At 54.1% G+C, this 12,663-nt stretch overlaps 4 protein-coding genes and 1 non-coding gene across 5 annotated transcripts; 2 read left to right on the top strand and 3 right to left on the bottom strand.

Annotated features, from left to right (window-relative positions):
- The first annotated feature begins 333 nt into the window (after positions 1-333).
- Positions 334-2,607, top strand: CONPUDRAFT_144969 (ribonuclease H-like protein). The gene is made up of 9 exons (XM_007771981.1): positions 334-557; positions 604-679; positions 750-1,235; positions 1,288-1,421; positions 1,479-1,498; positions 1,547-1,595; positions 1,654-1,875; positions 1,934-2,318; positions 2,395-2,607. Exons 3-9 carry the CDS (start codon positions 886-888, stop codon positions 2,522-2,524), a joined length of 1,290 nt encoding a protein of 429 aa, XP_007770171.1. The 5' UTR covers positions 334-557; positions 604-679; positions 750-885; the 3' UTR covers positions 2,525-2,607.
- A 962-nt stretch (positions 2,608-3,569) lies between these two features.
- On the bottom strand, positions 3,570-5,002 carry CONPUDRAFT_106530 (copper-fist-domain-containing protein; the record flags this gene model as incomplete). Its single annotated transcript, XM_007771980.1, has 5 exons — positions 4,824-5,002; positions 4,736-4,764; positions 4,493-4,680; positions 4,318-4,431; positions 3,570-4,263 (listed from the first exon to the last, which is right to left on the bottom strand). Coding segments are annotated over exons 1-5 (1,026 nt in total), but the record flags the coding sequence as incomplete, so codon positions are not given.
- A 3,083-nt stretch (positions 5,003-8,085) lies between these two features.
- On the bottom strand, positions 8,086-10,090 carry CONPUDRAFT_106529 (epimerase-domain-containing protein). The gene is made up of 9 exons (XM_007771979.1): positions 10,050-10,090; positions 9,750-9,981; positions 9,546-9,616; positions 9,443-9,474; positions 9,145-9,359; positions 8,960-9,052; positions 8,614-8,884; positions 8,422-8,536; positions 8,086-8,345 (listed from the first exon to the last, which is right to left on the bottom strand). The coding sequence occupies exons 2-9, from the start codon at positions 9,896-9,898 to the stop codon at positions 8,275-8,277; spliced, it is 1,017 nt and encodes a 338-aa protein (XP_007770169.1). The 5' UTR covers positions 9,899-9,981; positions 10,050-10,090; the 3' UTR covers positions 8,086-8,274.
- A 210-nt stretch (positions 10,091-10,300) lies between these two features.
- On the top strand, positions 10,301-12,429 carry CONPUDRAFT_138032 (adenine nucleotide alpha hydrolases-like protein). Its single transcript, XM_007771978.1, has 5 exons — positions 10,301-10,463; positions 10,515-10,555; positions 10,707-11,210; positions 11,272-11,413; positions 11,486-12,429. Exons 1-5 carry the CDS (start codon positions 10,333-10,335, stop codon positions 12,129-12,131), a joined length of 1,464 nt encoding a protein of 487 aa, XP_007770168.1. The 5' UTR covers positions 10,301-10,332; the 3' UTR covers positions 12,132-12,429.
- An 88-nt stretch (positions 12,430-12,517) lies between these two features.
- CONPUDRAFT_t71 lies at positions 12,518-12,589 on the bottom strand. Its single transcript has one exon. It is a non-coding gene; the product is annotated as a tRNA-Glu (tRNA).
- Between the last annotated feature and the right edge of the window lie 74 nt (positions 12,590-12,663).

Genomic DNA, 12,663 nt, shown 5'->3' with positions numbered 1-12,663 from the left:
GGTCCCCTCAGGAGCGTCTTTTCCTACCAACCTTTATAAGTCCCGCTCCTTTCGCCCACCAGAGCTAAGTATACTCGTTCATATACAGACGGTACATCTATCGATTCAAGGTACTGTGCTCACATCACGACATCCAACTTGAAGGTAATGCATCCGTGTTTGAGAATGTCTCTGAAATAATGCAGATGACTTGCCTTGTGATTTGCTCTTGTTACGGCTTCAAAGATTGGCAGTGACCTGCACTAATAGGTAGGTCCTGTCGGAACCCGGCTCTTGATGGTCTCTACTACGAACTCCATGACATCGCCTCTCTGTTCGTGTGTATCACGCAAGATCTGTGGGAGCTCGTACGAGTGGACAAGATGAGAGGCTCGCGAACACGGACAAGGTAGCCCAATGTTGGTCTTATGCTATCATTGAAGAGGATAATCCGAACATGGCGACATCTAAGCAGTATTTCATCTCTTGTTTCATTTTACTATTTATGCCATAGCTCGACCATCATTATCAGCTGAGTCTCACAGCAAGCCCTAAAAGGCGCTGGGAGGGGTACGGAGGTAATTCAATCTTTCTCTCTTTCTCTCTCGATGAACTCGTCTTCAGGAGCGGTAGGGTCCAGTTTGGGGGGTTCACGCAGCAGAGCGTCGACGCCCAGTCCTGGTGAGAGGTCGTCGTCGAGGTATGTTAGCTGCCTTCTCCTCAGTAGTGGGAGCGACTACGCGATGAGCTCGCTTAACAACCCTCCACAGTCCAGATAACTACCCCAAAGACGATGGCGAGGAACAAACATCTGCCTGTGTTACCGAACAAAGCTCGCCGAAACGACCAGTACAGGCCCACGTACGGTCGTTCGAGTCGGCGTCATCCACCTCTAAGAATGTCTCGATGGGATCGGTCTCGTTCACCGCCTCAACTTCATCGGTCGCGTTGTCTTATAGTGCAACAGCCAACTCATCCTTGGCACCCGCCCCTCAGCCGTCTGCCTCCCGCCCCGCCGTGAAGAGGAGAATCAGTGCATCCGAGTCGTCGCCGGATAAGAGACGCAAGGTGGATGAGTCAACCGACGCAGCCGTCCCGGGAGCCCCGGGACAACCTTCGACGGCCATGACTCCGACTCGTTCGCTCAACGCGATTCTTCCCACGTATTCGTTCAGGGACTACAAGGACCCAGAAGCTACCATTTACTACACACGCGACGAGAAGGAGGCGGACCGACTTGTGCAGACGCTTGCAGGGTCAGCTTCGTTTTAGTGAAACTGTTGTTCTCCATGTACTGATCGTTCTCAGGCCTCTGGGCTTCGACATGGAGTGGCCCTACCGTCAGGCTACGGCTAACAGCGAGGAATATGTGGGACGTACTGCTCTGGTGCAACTTTGCGACAAGCGAACGATCTTACTAATTCAGGTCAGCGCGATGTCCCGTATGTTTCTATGTCCTTCTATGAAGGTCTTCGTCTAACTATTTCGATTTGATTTAGAATTCCCGCAGAAGGTAGCGGTAAGTGTGCTTCATATTGTGGCATAGGCGTACCTAATGACCGGAAAGGAAGTAATCAAGAACCCCTCCATCGTTAAGACGGGAGTACACATCATGAGTACGTGCTTCATTGTATCCTCAATCAGATCGCCCGAAACGCTTACCACCGTTCTCAGACGATGGCGAGAAGCTTTCTCGCGAATTTAGCATTCGTGCATGCAACCTCGTCGAGCTCGGAATGATGGCCAAAGCAGCAGACGATAGGTTTTCAGGGAAGTACCCCCGGCGCGTTGTCGCACTTGACAAGGTGGTCGAGATGTACCTCAGCAAAACCCTGGCGAAAGGCGAGGAGCGCACGTCAGACTGGACATCGGTACTTGATGATAAGCAGCAAGAGTGTTAGTTTCCCTGTTTGACCCCAATGCCCAGCAACTACGTTTACTAACGACCCCCTAGACGCAGCTAATGACGTGCACTCCAGCTGCCTCGTCTATCACCGTCTGCTCAGCATTGCTGTTGAGGCAAACAAGGCTATCGACATGTCAGCTCTCAGGCTCGACGTCGGATTGAGCAATAACCCAAAGTCCTTGGACGATGCGGAACGGCAAGCGGAATGGCAAGCCGCTTCAACAAACAACGTGTCCCGCCAGACGTCTAACACAAACATGAGACGACAATCGACGGGCACATTCAACAACAGTCCTCCTAGAAACCACGTACAGTCGCAGCCGTTGAGGGCGTATAACATGTGGCATCGTGATCATACTCCCCTCAGCGAAATGTGCACATTACTAAAGAAGAATCGGAATCACCCTGAGCCTCTAAAGTCCAGCACCGTTATGTAAGTCTGGAGTTGGCGTGATCGCTAATATACGCGACACTGTGTCTGACACGTTCACTTTCTCTCTCACTCCCAGAGGATACATCGTCAAGGCGCTCCAAGAAAACCCTTCGTTACCGTACGACAGGGTTCGTTTAACGGCGCTGGTCAAGATGGACGCTGGGAGCTGGAAGTATTATGGCGAATGGGTGTCGACCCGCACTTAATCTTTGCGAAACGCTGGCAAACTTACTTCCTACATATTTCCTTGCTTTCTCTACCTCTGTATCAGTATTTGTCTCAGTTCTATAGCGGTCGTCACTTAGTACTTAACATGTACTCATACCTACGGCTGTAATATTATGCGGAAACGAACCTATTCCGCAATACAGCCAAGCAGCTTGAACCTTGCGATGTATCTCAAATTCGATGGGTATATCAGCGGACAAAGATCGCAACTAGTATTCGCAATTAATACTAAGAGAAAACTATGCTCACGACGACGCGATCAACCAACGACGAAGTAATAAACATCATAAATTATCTCCAGAAAAACGCACGTGAAGTACATCATTACGCTCGCTCGACAAGTATACGCGTAAGAAAAACAAAAGAAAAACGGAGAAAGAATTACACTATTTATTTGCCGAACATCTTTGTTCGTGCAGACGCCGTACTTAATATCGTCTGCTCATGTCATTTTGGTAGTAGCCCTGATATGGCGGCTGATTTTGCTGCTGAGATGGCTGATGCTGGGGCTGTTGTTGTTGCAAGCCCTGTCCCGTTGACTGTGATCCACTGTGAGGGGTAGAGCCAGGCATTGATATCGGAGAGAAACCAGACGGCTGCCGGGAGCTAGATCCAGCGCCAGGTAATGCGGGACCGGAAGCGAAGCTGGATGCCGAAGACCGAGATGAGGACCGACTAGGAGCATTGGGCGAGTAGTAAGATCCCGAGCTGGCCGAATACATCTGGGTCGCTGAAGGCTGCTGAACGTTGGTCAAGCTTGTCATCGACATATAATCCGGTACGCGTATGGATGGCCGAGGCGCAGATGATCTCGGTGCTTGATGCTGGTTACTGGGGATCGGATGTGCCATTTGAGGTTGAGCGGCAGAGAGGGCACGGTTGGGGCAGAAATCTTGACAGCACGTGATCGGACAAAAGCATGCACCGGGGAGACAGGTGCACGAACCGTCCGCAGTGCGACAGCGAGGGACTGGTATATTCGGCAGCACACTGGGGGAAGGAGCTTGCGGGAGAGGCGGCGAGGGGATTTGCGAGGTGGGGGAGAAGGAGTTAGGAGAAGATAGGGGTAATTGTTGCAGCCACGTGTCGATCTCCCGAGTCTGCGAGGGCTCAAGTAGCGCTTCAGGCGGCATCGAGAAGATAGTGCAGTCCAGACAGAAAGAGCACGTTATCGGGTTGCAGCACGAGGAGAACGCGGCACCAGATGGGGCAGGAGATTTGCTATGCTGGGTACAGCCAGGACATTGACAGCCGTCGCCACAGGTGCAGGCAGAGGGAAAAGCGATCTGCGGGGGAAGCTGGTCACTTGCGTTCGTGAAAAGCTGAGGGTCGACATTTGGAGGGAAGGGGACTTGGGCGGAAGAGGGGGCCGGGTTCGAGGGCGTCTCAGAAAATGACTGTTCGTAAGCGCGACCATAGGGGCTAAAGTCATGAGCGTGATTGCGACCACCGTAGCCATGAGGCGTTCCAGCCGAGGGATTGTGGAGGGGGCCGGACGTCTGGCGCGGAGGACGGGGCATCACAGGTCTGAGTTCAGCAATGCGAGCCTGGACATGTGACGAGAGCGGGGACACGGGTGAGAGCAGGTCGGCGGCCGCCTGTGGATGGTCAACTCTTGATGTGCCCGACATGCGGCGTTTCGACACCGACTTGCGCGGGACGCAGCAATGGCACTGATTGGGCCCACACTTGCAGGCGCTGACTGAGGATTGGTCACCTTGGGCAAGATCAGTGTCCCACTCGGAAACAGGCTCCAAGACCTCAGGCCTACCGCTGAATTCCGATTCGGATCCGTCAGAATGCAGGACCGGCGACCCGACCTTCGCTTCAAGTTCCTTTGGCAAGCCATTGGGGAACGTAGCGGCATGCGGGAGTTTGGAGCTGCCTACATGCGCACATAAAGCCAGGGTTAGGGGAGGGTGGTCTTAGACGCGAGGGAAGATCACCTTCGTGAGCGGTTCCTGAGGACGAGGGAACGCTTCCACAAGAGCACTTGACGTGGACTTGTTTGGTTTTGCGAAGTTCACGGCAGTGTTCGCATTGGGTGATCGGCCTGCCCTTCTTCTTTATCTCGAATAGAGGTCGATCGGTGTGTTTGCATGCGGACGAGCGGTGGCCTTTGATGCACGTCTCGCTGGGGGACTGAAATAAGGCGCGCGAAGGGCGTTCGAGGGGATAGTGGGACTCACCACGCGTATTTCTTGTCGTCGACGGTAACCTGAAGTACGTCGGACATGGTGAGAAGAGAATGACAAAGAGAGGCAGTGGGACACGTGCCATGGCTGACGTTGAGGAAGTGCAAAGTTTGTGAAGGGAAATATGTAACGAAAAGATTGACGCCCCGGACTAGTGGTGTATAGTACACCGCCCGCGACGTTGCAGCGTTCGTTACTGTGATGAGGCGAACATCGGGAATAGTGCGAGGATGAGGCAAACGACCATGAAGAGGAGGGTTTATATCAAGTGGGGAGAGCGGGAGCAGGACACGGGCGACTCGACTCCTTTAACTTTGGCTCCCCACTGGCACGGAGATGCCACAGGAGCGGGTTCGGAGGCGACATCAAATATCAACAAACAAGGCATGTGGCTGATGGGACAGGCGTGTTTATGCGCTCTTTCTGCTAAAGGTCGGTTCAGTTTCCATTAGCGATGGCCATCTCACCCTCCAGCGTGCCCTTCCTGTAGCGCGGTCAATCTGGCAACCTGATATATGTCGTCTGATGGTGCGCCCCAACGGCTCTCATCCGCATCCAACCTTGAAACGTGGCCCGTGTCAGCCGGTGCCCATCTCTTCTGACGAGAACATCTAAGTACAGTAGGTCTTTTGACAGTCTGACTCCGAGCCTACGAGACAAGATCCACCTCCAAGGCCTTCTCCGGTCTCGAGCTCACTATCAGACGCCCATCTTAGAGCCACGGACGTTCGATCTACCCCCATGAAGCACATACTATTTCTTACTGTTGTCAAAGGTAAACGAAATCTCCAAAACCCCTCTCTCAACCCCCTTATACTTGAAATATTCGGAAGAACATTGGCGTTGACGCCCTTGTGCACAGCTTGGTCCGTGCGCCCCGTGCCTAAGCGATGAAAATGTCGTCTGTCGCATGGACAACGGTCCGACGTCCTGTCCGACTCCAGTTGATTCTCCGACGCGTCTCAAACCTGTACCCATCAACATTCTTCCAGAATAGTCTCCTAATTCTAGCGCGCATGCAGCTGCGGCTGCGGCTCCCTCGTCAACTGTCGTAAACAGATCACAACGTTTTATTCGCGATGTATCCCGTTATCGACGCTCCACTTGTCCAAATAATTCGATGTCACCTGCAACGCAGCTTCCTCAGTACCTTCGATCTTGATCGCAGCCCGGGGTAGCAATATCCGCCGATCACCTCCTTCCAACTTGGTCCGAGGTGATTGAAGCTTTAAGGCGGCGACGCTCGCTTATCCAGAGGGAAAAGATGGATCATCTTGGATCATCTCCTCGAGATAACGCACCGGACACAGAGATCCCCATGCCTCCTCGCCAGAGCGAGTATATGCCCACTCCCGTTTACCCTCGTCGACCTGTCCTGCTGACTGCTCGTAGCTCGTGCTTTCCCCCAATAACGTGTTTATACCCTGTCTGCTCCTGTTGACGCGGTATTAACGCTCTTCGATGGTTGTTTCATCTCTGGTAAACGCGAGCCCTGCCCACTGGCATGTGCATCGTCCACGGAGTTCCTTTCTGTTCCTCCCCCAAGACCATAAGAGCTTCACCAGTCGCACACCTGGCTGCTGGTGTCGAACACGCTTGATCATTTCCCGTATTTCTGTCGCGAAGGTTCACCGCTGATGCTTCTCATAATATCTGGCATGCGGATGGCATATGCCACTAGATGCCCCTGGCCCCACTCCGCAATGGTCAAGAGACTCAAGAGACGTCCTAACCTGTTTTTAGCGAACTCTCTATCGAGTACTGGGGCGTGTTCGTCGGAGGAAATACTATCGAGCATGCTAGCGAAGATTGATGCCGTCAGAGTTGCACTTATGTGGGCGTCTGCCAATAATATCGCCAGCGTCCCCACCTAGTTCTACGCTATTTTAAGCAAGCGGTATAATTTGAGAGCCGCCCCCTATTCTTAAAAGCTACCTTGCGGCGTCTCCGACTTCCACATACCGACTAGATTACCACCAAGTAGCACTTAGCCGCCTCTTAATGTACCCTAAATGCGTTTTCCGCGGGATATAATTATAGATTCTTTCTCTCTCTCTGACTTCCACATACACATTCGCTCCCTGAACGTAACTTGTAGCTTGTCAATTCCCCGTGTTGATAATTCAATTGAGGTTCGGTCGTCGCCAGAGCATAGCAACGCTGTTATAGACCCTTTCTTCTAATCAATACAATTAAGCGTCTAAGAATCTATCATACATAAGAGGGCTTCAAGAAGGCTCTAGTGTCGTGAAGTGAGAGAAAGTTCTCCATCCGCAGGCCTCATTACTCTCAATCATAACATAGATTAAGTAAACGTAATAGATGAGCTCCACGTCAAGCGTCTCCGCGTCTATACTGGGTGGATTTGGACCGCAGCTTCAAGCGAGAACTCCGGGAGCATCGTATCCTCGAGCCAACCGCCCCTATCAGGGAGGTGCAGGCGATTTTCCCAGACAGCGTAGCACCAACAGTGGATTATCCCGACCTCAGGCCTCAAGGAAGATAGAATGTTCTTGAAGCTATGCCCCGTATCGGGACTTTGTAACGTGGGGCAGCTCTGGGTCGTAGCCCTGAACCAGTCAGTGAGTGGCCATCAGTAAAGTTGAAAAAGGCTTGTCGCGGCTTGTACAGGTTGTGCGACCTTGCACAAGGGAACAATTCGACCAGGACGCCGAAATTCGCAAGGCAAGTCTATTGGCGGGGCAAGGTCGCTTCGGAGGAGTGGAGTTTACACGGACAAGTGCCTTATACAAGGCCAGGAAATTTACTTCGTTCGGTTGTCCAGGATTATTCCTAGACCATATTCCGGACCTCAAACACCATCTGAAGCTTGAATATCAGCTCACAGCTTCGGCTGGCGGGTACTTGTTAGCATGACATCCTCGTTCTTGGTTACACTTTACGTTACGAGTTTCTACAGTAGTACTGTCCGACGGTCTTAGGGTGTATCGCCCTCCTGGACATTAAAATGGCGAATCAAATCAAGCTTGAATATCGGAATAGTAAGTATCAAATTGTTTTTATGATTCAATGGTGGGTTTCATGTTTCATGACGCCTTGTCACCTTGCCACAAGGTGACAAGACTAGCAAGAGAGTGGCGGTTTTACTGATGGCCAGTCTCGTGTCCTCACTTCGCCATTGGGGCTCGGCTCTCCATCTGCATAGACTATCACCTCGGGGAATTCACATCTTTTGTCAACGAGAGTGCGTAGAACACGGCAGAAGAGGGATGAGGTAAACTTGTGGTTCATATAGCTTATATGATGGGAAATGCCAACGCGAAATCTTACCTCTATCTCGTCGGGGAGTACATTTGCTGGACCATCTCGCTCTCTGCCTTTACCCCGATACAGCCCAGATAAAACCATTCTGTGCTCAGTGACATATCCTATCAATTGTCGCTCGAATATAACCTGCAATAAGCTAACCGCGCAAACAACGTAGGGCGAAGTCTATCACAACGGTGAATCGTTGCACAAGCACAGTGTCAACAACAAGCTACGAATGGCGTTATCATACAAGCTATCTATCCTCACTGCTTTCCTTTACCCGTACGAGCGCTGTCATAGTTCTGAAGGAACCACGTAACAGTTTCGCTCAGAGCTGCAAGGTGGGATGGCGAACGAACCCATGGTCAGCAGCAAGTCAGGGATATATAGACGAAAGAACGTCGACGCACCATCGTCAAAGGGCGTGAACTTGAAGTCGACACCGGCCGCCTTGAGCTGGCCCGTGAGCTTCGCGTTGCTCGCCGGCTTGCGGAACTGGCCATTGGCGTTCTCGTCCATGTCGAACTATACCAACACCGAGTCCGACACATGAGACACAAAACGACACGCAACCAAAGGCGATAAGAAAAAGGCGGACGCACGCGATACTCCCCCCCGAACCCCATCGTCTTCACGATCCCGCCCGCGACCTGCGCAATCGGCACCTCGTCCTCCTCGCCGACGCTCAGGATGAGCGGCTCAACGGAGTCGTACGCGCGCAGCATCCAGACGAACAGCTTCGCGAGGTCGCGCGAGTAGATGAACTGCCGCAGCGGCGTGCCCGTCCCGCGGAGCACGAACTGCGCGCCGTCCTTTTGCGCGAGGTAGCACTTGTGGATGAGCGCGGGGATGACGTGTGCTTGTTGGAGATCGCTGTGAGAGACGTGGCGTTGGTGTTAGAGGGAGGCGGGGATGGGGACGGGTGGGGGGACGGGTGGGGGGACGTACAAGTTATCGTGTGGGCCGAACACGTTCGTCGGGATCGCGGCCGTGAACAGCCTGCCCTTCTCGCCATTGCGCTGGAACGCGTCAACGTACGCGCTACGCACCACCGTCAGCACTCTCCCTCACACATCTCTCACACAGCTCGAGCAAGCGAGTAGACACAGGAAGAACAAAGACATCACACGCACTGATTCTGCACATCGACGAGGCGCTTCGCATGCGAATACCCAAAGTTGGAGTTGTGCGGCGGGCCGAGGTGGATCTTGGACTCGTCGAGCGGGTAGGCGACCTTGTCGGGGAAGACGCACGTCGAGAGGCACGAGATGACCTTGGTCACGCCCTGCGCGTACGAGGTGTGCAGGACGTTGTCGTTCATGAGGATGTTGTCGCGCATGAAAGTGAGCTGTGCGTGTTGTCCGCATCGCGATCATCGAGAAGGGAGGGTGGTGTTAGTTGGGTACGGAGAAGGTGTTGATGGGGACGCACGTTAGCGGCTTGGTTGGCGAAGAGACCGCCGACTGTGCGAGAGCCATGTTAGCTAATCAGGGGCTTCACAGCAAGGGGGCAGGAGAAAGAGATCGATGCTGACCATGCGCAGCGAGATGGATAACATGCGTCGGCTTGTACTTTTCGAACAGCTTCTGCGTGCTCGCCGGGTCCCTGTGCCGCGCGATCAGGATCAGGATCAGCAGCTTCTAGACCTCAAAGTAAACGACGGGGGAATCGGGGCGGTACGCGGAGAGCGCAGCGGGGCAGAGATAGATCACGACGCACTGCACTAGCAAGTACTCACTTGAGATCTGCGTCCTTAGACGTGGCGAAGACCCACGTCTCGCCCTGCTGCTTCGCGAACGGGGAGCCCGCGGGCTCGGTTTCGATCACATGCTTGATGGCCTGGCCGACGAGGCCGCTGCCGCCCGTGACGAGGACGACGTTGGGCATTGCTGGAAGTGGTAGTGGTAGTGTGGATGTAAGGTTGGTAAAGTCCGGGTTAGAGCGGTCGTGATATGATTCGATATCGCGGCCTGATGCAGATGCAGAATCGTGTCAGGTGCTGCGCGCCAAAGCTGTAGCGGAGCCTAATCATGCATACCTATATCGTCGTCTCCAGAAAGAGAAGAGCTGAGCTGCGCCGTGGCAAGCTGGGCAAGTGTAAAGGGGATAAGAAGCCTGAGGTGCTCTGAGTCGTCGTGAGCCAATCGGATTGATTCCCACAATCTACCGCACTGCGTATGAGATTTCGGTCCTTCGCTTTCCATGGGCCTGCGCTGCTCTGCCCACGACCACGACCACAACCTTCTCTACCAGTCTACCCGCGCCATTATCCCCCTTATCGCACCCTGAACGGCCCTCTGCGTAACTTATCTCAGCGCACAATGCAGGCGATGGACTCCGAAACGATTCGCAAGATCCACAAAGAGGTGTACAGCCTCGTGAATAACGGGACGCTAGGACAGCATGTCAAGACCGCGTTGGGAATTATCAACGACGCTCTCGAGAAGAATGGGTGAGTGGTCAATCGGTGCTAGCCGTGCGGTGCAGTGCTCAATATGCACAGCGAGAAGAACGTCTCGCTGAGCTTCAACGGCGGCAAAGACTGTACGTCATCCCCCTTGACTCCCCTCGCCTCGGCCGGCACATCCGTTCACCCACATATCACCCTCCGCTGCACATACCTCCCCTCTCATTTTCTCTTCTGCTCTTCATCGCATCGACGTGCACACCGCTCACATCCTGCTCAACTATATAGGCACCGTCCTCCTCCACCTCTACATCGCCGTCCTCGCGCACCGCGCCATCAAGAAACACCCCGACCCCTCATCACAGGCGCTCACCCTCCCCGAGACCCAAGCGCTCTACATCCCCGTCCCGTCCCCGTTCCCCGTGCTGGAGGAGTTCATCAACGACTCTGCACAAGTATACAACCTCAGACTCGAGCGCGTCGAGCCCGAGCCCGATGATGTCGCCTCCCCCAACGGTAACGGCAATGGCAATGACAACGGCGCGGCATCTGCCGGCTGGCCCACGGCGCTCGACGCGCAGGTGGAGAGCGTCACTCCCGCTGTGACGCCTGGCGTGATGACACCCTCGGTGTTCTCGCTATCGTCGCCGTCCGAGTCGAGCGAGGCGCCAAGGCCTGTGGGCAAGGCGCGCGGCGGGGCGGGGATGAAGAGGGCGCTGGAGAGGTACAAGGAGCATCACGGGCATATCACGGCGATTCTCATCGGGACGCGTAAGACGGATCCTCACGGAGGTGAGCTCTCTCTTTTGCCGCGGTGGTTTGAGTACGCGGTTGTTGAACATGGTCTTTGCAGCAACACTCGAGTTCGTCTCCAAGACCGATTCCGGGTGGCCCGAGTTCGACCGGGTGAACCCGATCCTGAACTGGTCGTACGCGGACATATGGAAGTTTCTGCTCGATCTCAAGGTGCCGTACTGCAGTCTGTACGATGAGGGGTACGTCATCCTCAAGCCGCTTTGACTCGCGTTCTTCCCGGAGGGCTTATTGACTCATCACCGATGACGCAGGTACACCTCCCTCGGCTCGACATATAATACGTTCCCGAATCCCGCGCTCCAGATTTCTCCGTCGCCCGCCTTGTCCTCCTCTGCCCCTGCCGCAGCTTCTTCCTCTTCTGCACCCATGTCGTCGCCCCCAATAGACCACCGGCTACCTGACGCACTTACGATGTACGCAGACAACCCAGATATGATGTGCAACATCTACGAGTCTCCCCTCCTCAACGGCGGCAGCAGCAACAGTGCATGCGGCTCCGCCGCGCACTCGCCACTTCCACCCGCCAGCAGCTCGAATGACCCAGCGCCAGCGCCAGCAGGGGGAATACCAGACAACCTCAAGATCCCAGAGCTAACGATATACGCAAGCAACACAGAGCAGATGTGCATCGCGGAGCCGCATCCCCGCGCGAAGCTCCCCGCGTTCACGATGGTCGCGAGCAACACGGACCAGATGTGCATTGCCGAGCCGCACCCCAAGGCTTCCAAGGCCTCCGTCCCCAGGGAAGAAGGGGTTCTTAAGGGGTCGACGAACGGTGTTGACGGGAACGGGAGCGGGAGGAAGGCACAGTTTAGACCTGCGTATGAGCTTGAAGATGGGAGTCTGGAGAGGGCGGGGAGGGTGTCGGGGGCTGTGCTTGCGCGGTCACAGGCGTGAAGGCCTCCCCCGGATGATGGACGATGGACGTACTTTCGACGGACATCTTTGCTGCTCTAAGACGGAGCAGCGATATAAACGTGTGTATCGTGTGTATATGCAAGATGGCTCTTCAAGGACCTTGGTGCATATCGTGCCGAGGACACGAAGGAAGGAGTGCGTGGAAAAGGATAGGAGGACTTGATTATATGTATGGTTTTTCTTGGAGCGACGTTCACCTCGGTATGCTGGGGTATGCACTATTAGAGCTACTTACACCTGACTTTGCTGTATCTTGTATTGTTAAATAACAATCTCCACTCTGTACTTTGTGATAGGTTCAATTGTGTTATCAAGGTCCATGACACGGCAGATAAAAACGGTAGAGATGTCGTTGGCAAAAGATATTCGGATACGGGGAGTCGAACCCCGAGCTGCCGCGTGAGAGGCGGCAATGTTAGCCGTTACACCATATCCGATGTGATGATAGGAGGCAGTGTAGCCTATATGAGAGGGTTAATGCCGTTATGACGCGAGCGTCGGCACACGTGTT

Source organism: Coniophora puteana, assembly GCF_000271625.1.
Source record: "Coniophora puteana RWD-64-598 SS2 unplaced genomic scaffold CONPUscaffold_8, whole genome shotgun sequence".
Lineage (NCBI taxonomy): Eukaryota > Fungi > Basidiomycota > Agaricomycetes > Boletales > Coniophoraceae > Coniophora > Coniophora puteana.
Note: the sequence above shows the minus strand (reverse complement) of the source record. Positions and strands in the feature narration are given on the sequence as shown.

Coding starts and splice junctions, on each gene's coding strand:
- CONPUDRAFT_144969 (XM_007771981.1), top strand. CDS start 886: ATGGGATCGGTCTCGTTCACCGCCTCAACTTCATCGGTCGCGTTGTCT. Junction 1,422..1,478: donor TCAGGTCAGCGCGATGTCCC/GTATGTTTCTAT, acceptor GATTTGATTTAG/AATTCCCGCAGAAGGTAGCG. Junction 2,319..2,394: donor CTAAAGTCCAGCACCGTTAT/GTAAGTCTGGAG, acceptor TCTCACTCCCAG/AGGATACATCGTCAAGGCGC.
- CONPUDRAFT_106529 (XM_007771979.1), bottom strand. CDS start 9,898: ATGCCCAACGTCGTCCTCGTCACGGGCGGCAGCGGCCTCGTCGGCCAG. Junction 9,617..9,749: donor TCTAAGGACGCAGATCTCAA/GTGAGTACTTGC, acceptor CGCGCGGCACAG/GGACCCGGCGAGCACGCAGA. Junction 8,885..8,959: donor TTCGGCCCACACGATAACTT/GTACGTCCCCCC, acceptor CGTCTCTCACAG/CGATCTCCAACAAGCACACG.
- CONPUDRAFT_138032 (XM_007771978.1), top strand. CDS start 10,333: ATGCAGGCGATGGACTCCGAAACGATTCGCAAGATCCACAAAGAGGTG. Junction 10,464..10,514: donor GACGCTCTCGAGAAGAATGG/GTGAGTGGTCAA, acceptor CAATATGCACAG/CGAGAAGAACGTCTCGCTGA. Junction 11,211..11,271: donor TAAGACGGATCCTCACGGAG/GTGAGCTCTCTC, acceptor TGGTCTTTGCAG/CAACACTCGAGTTCGTCTCC.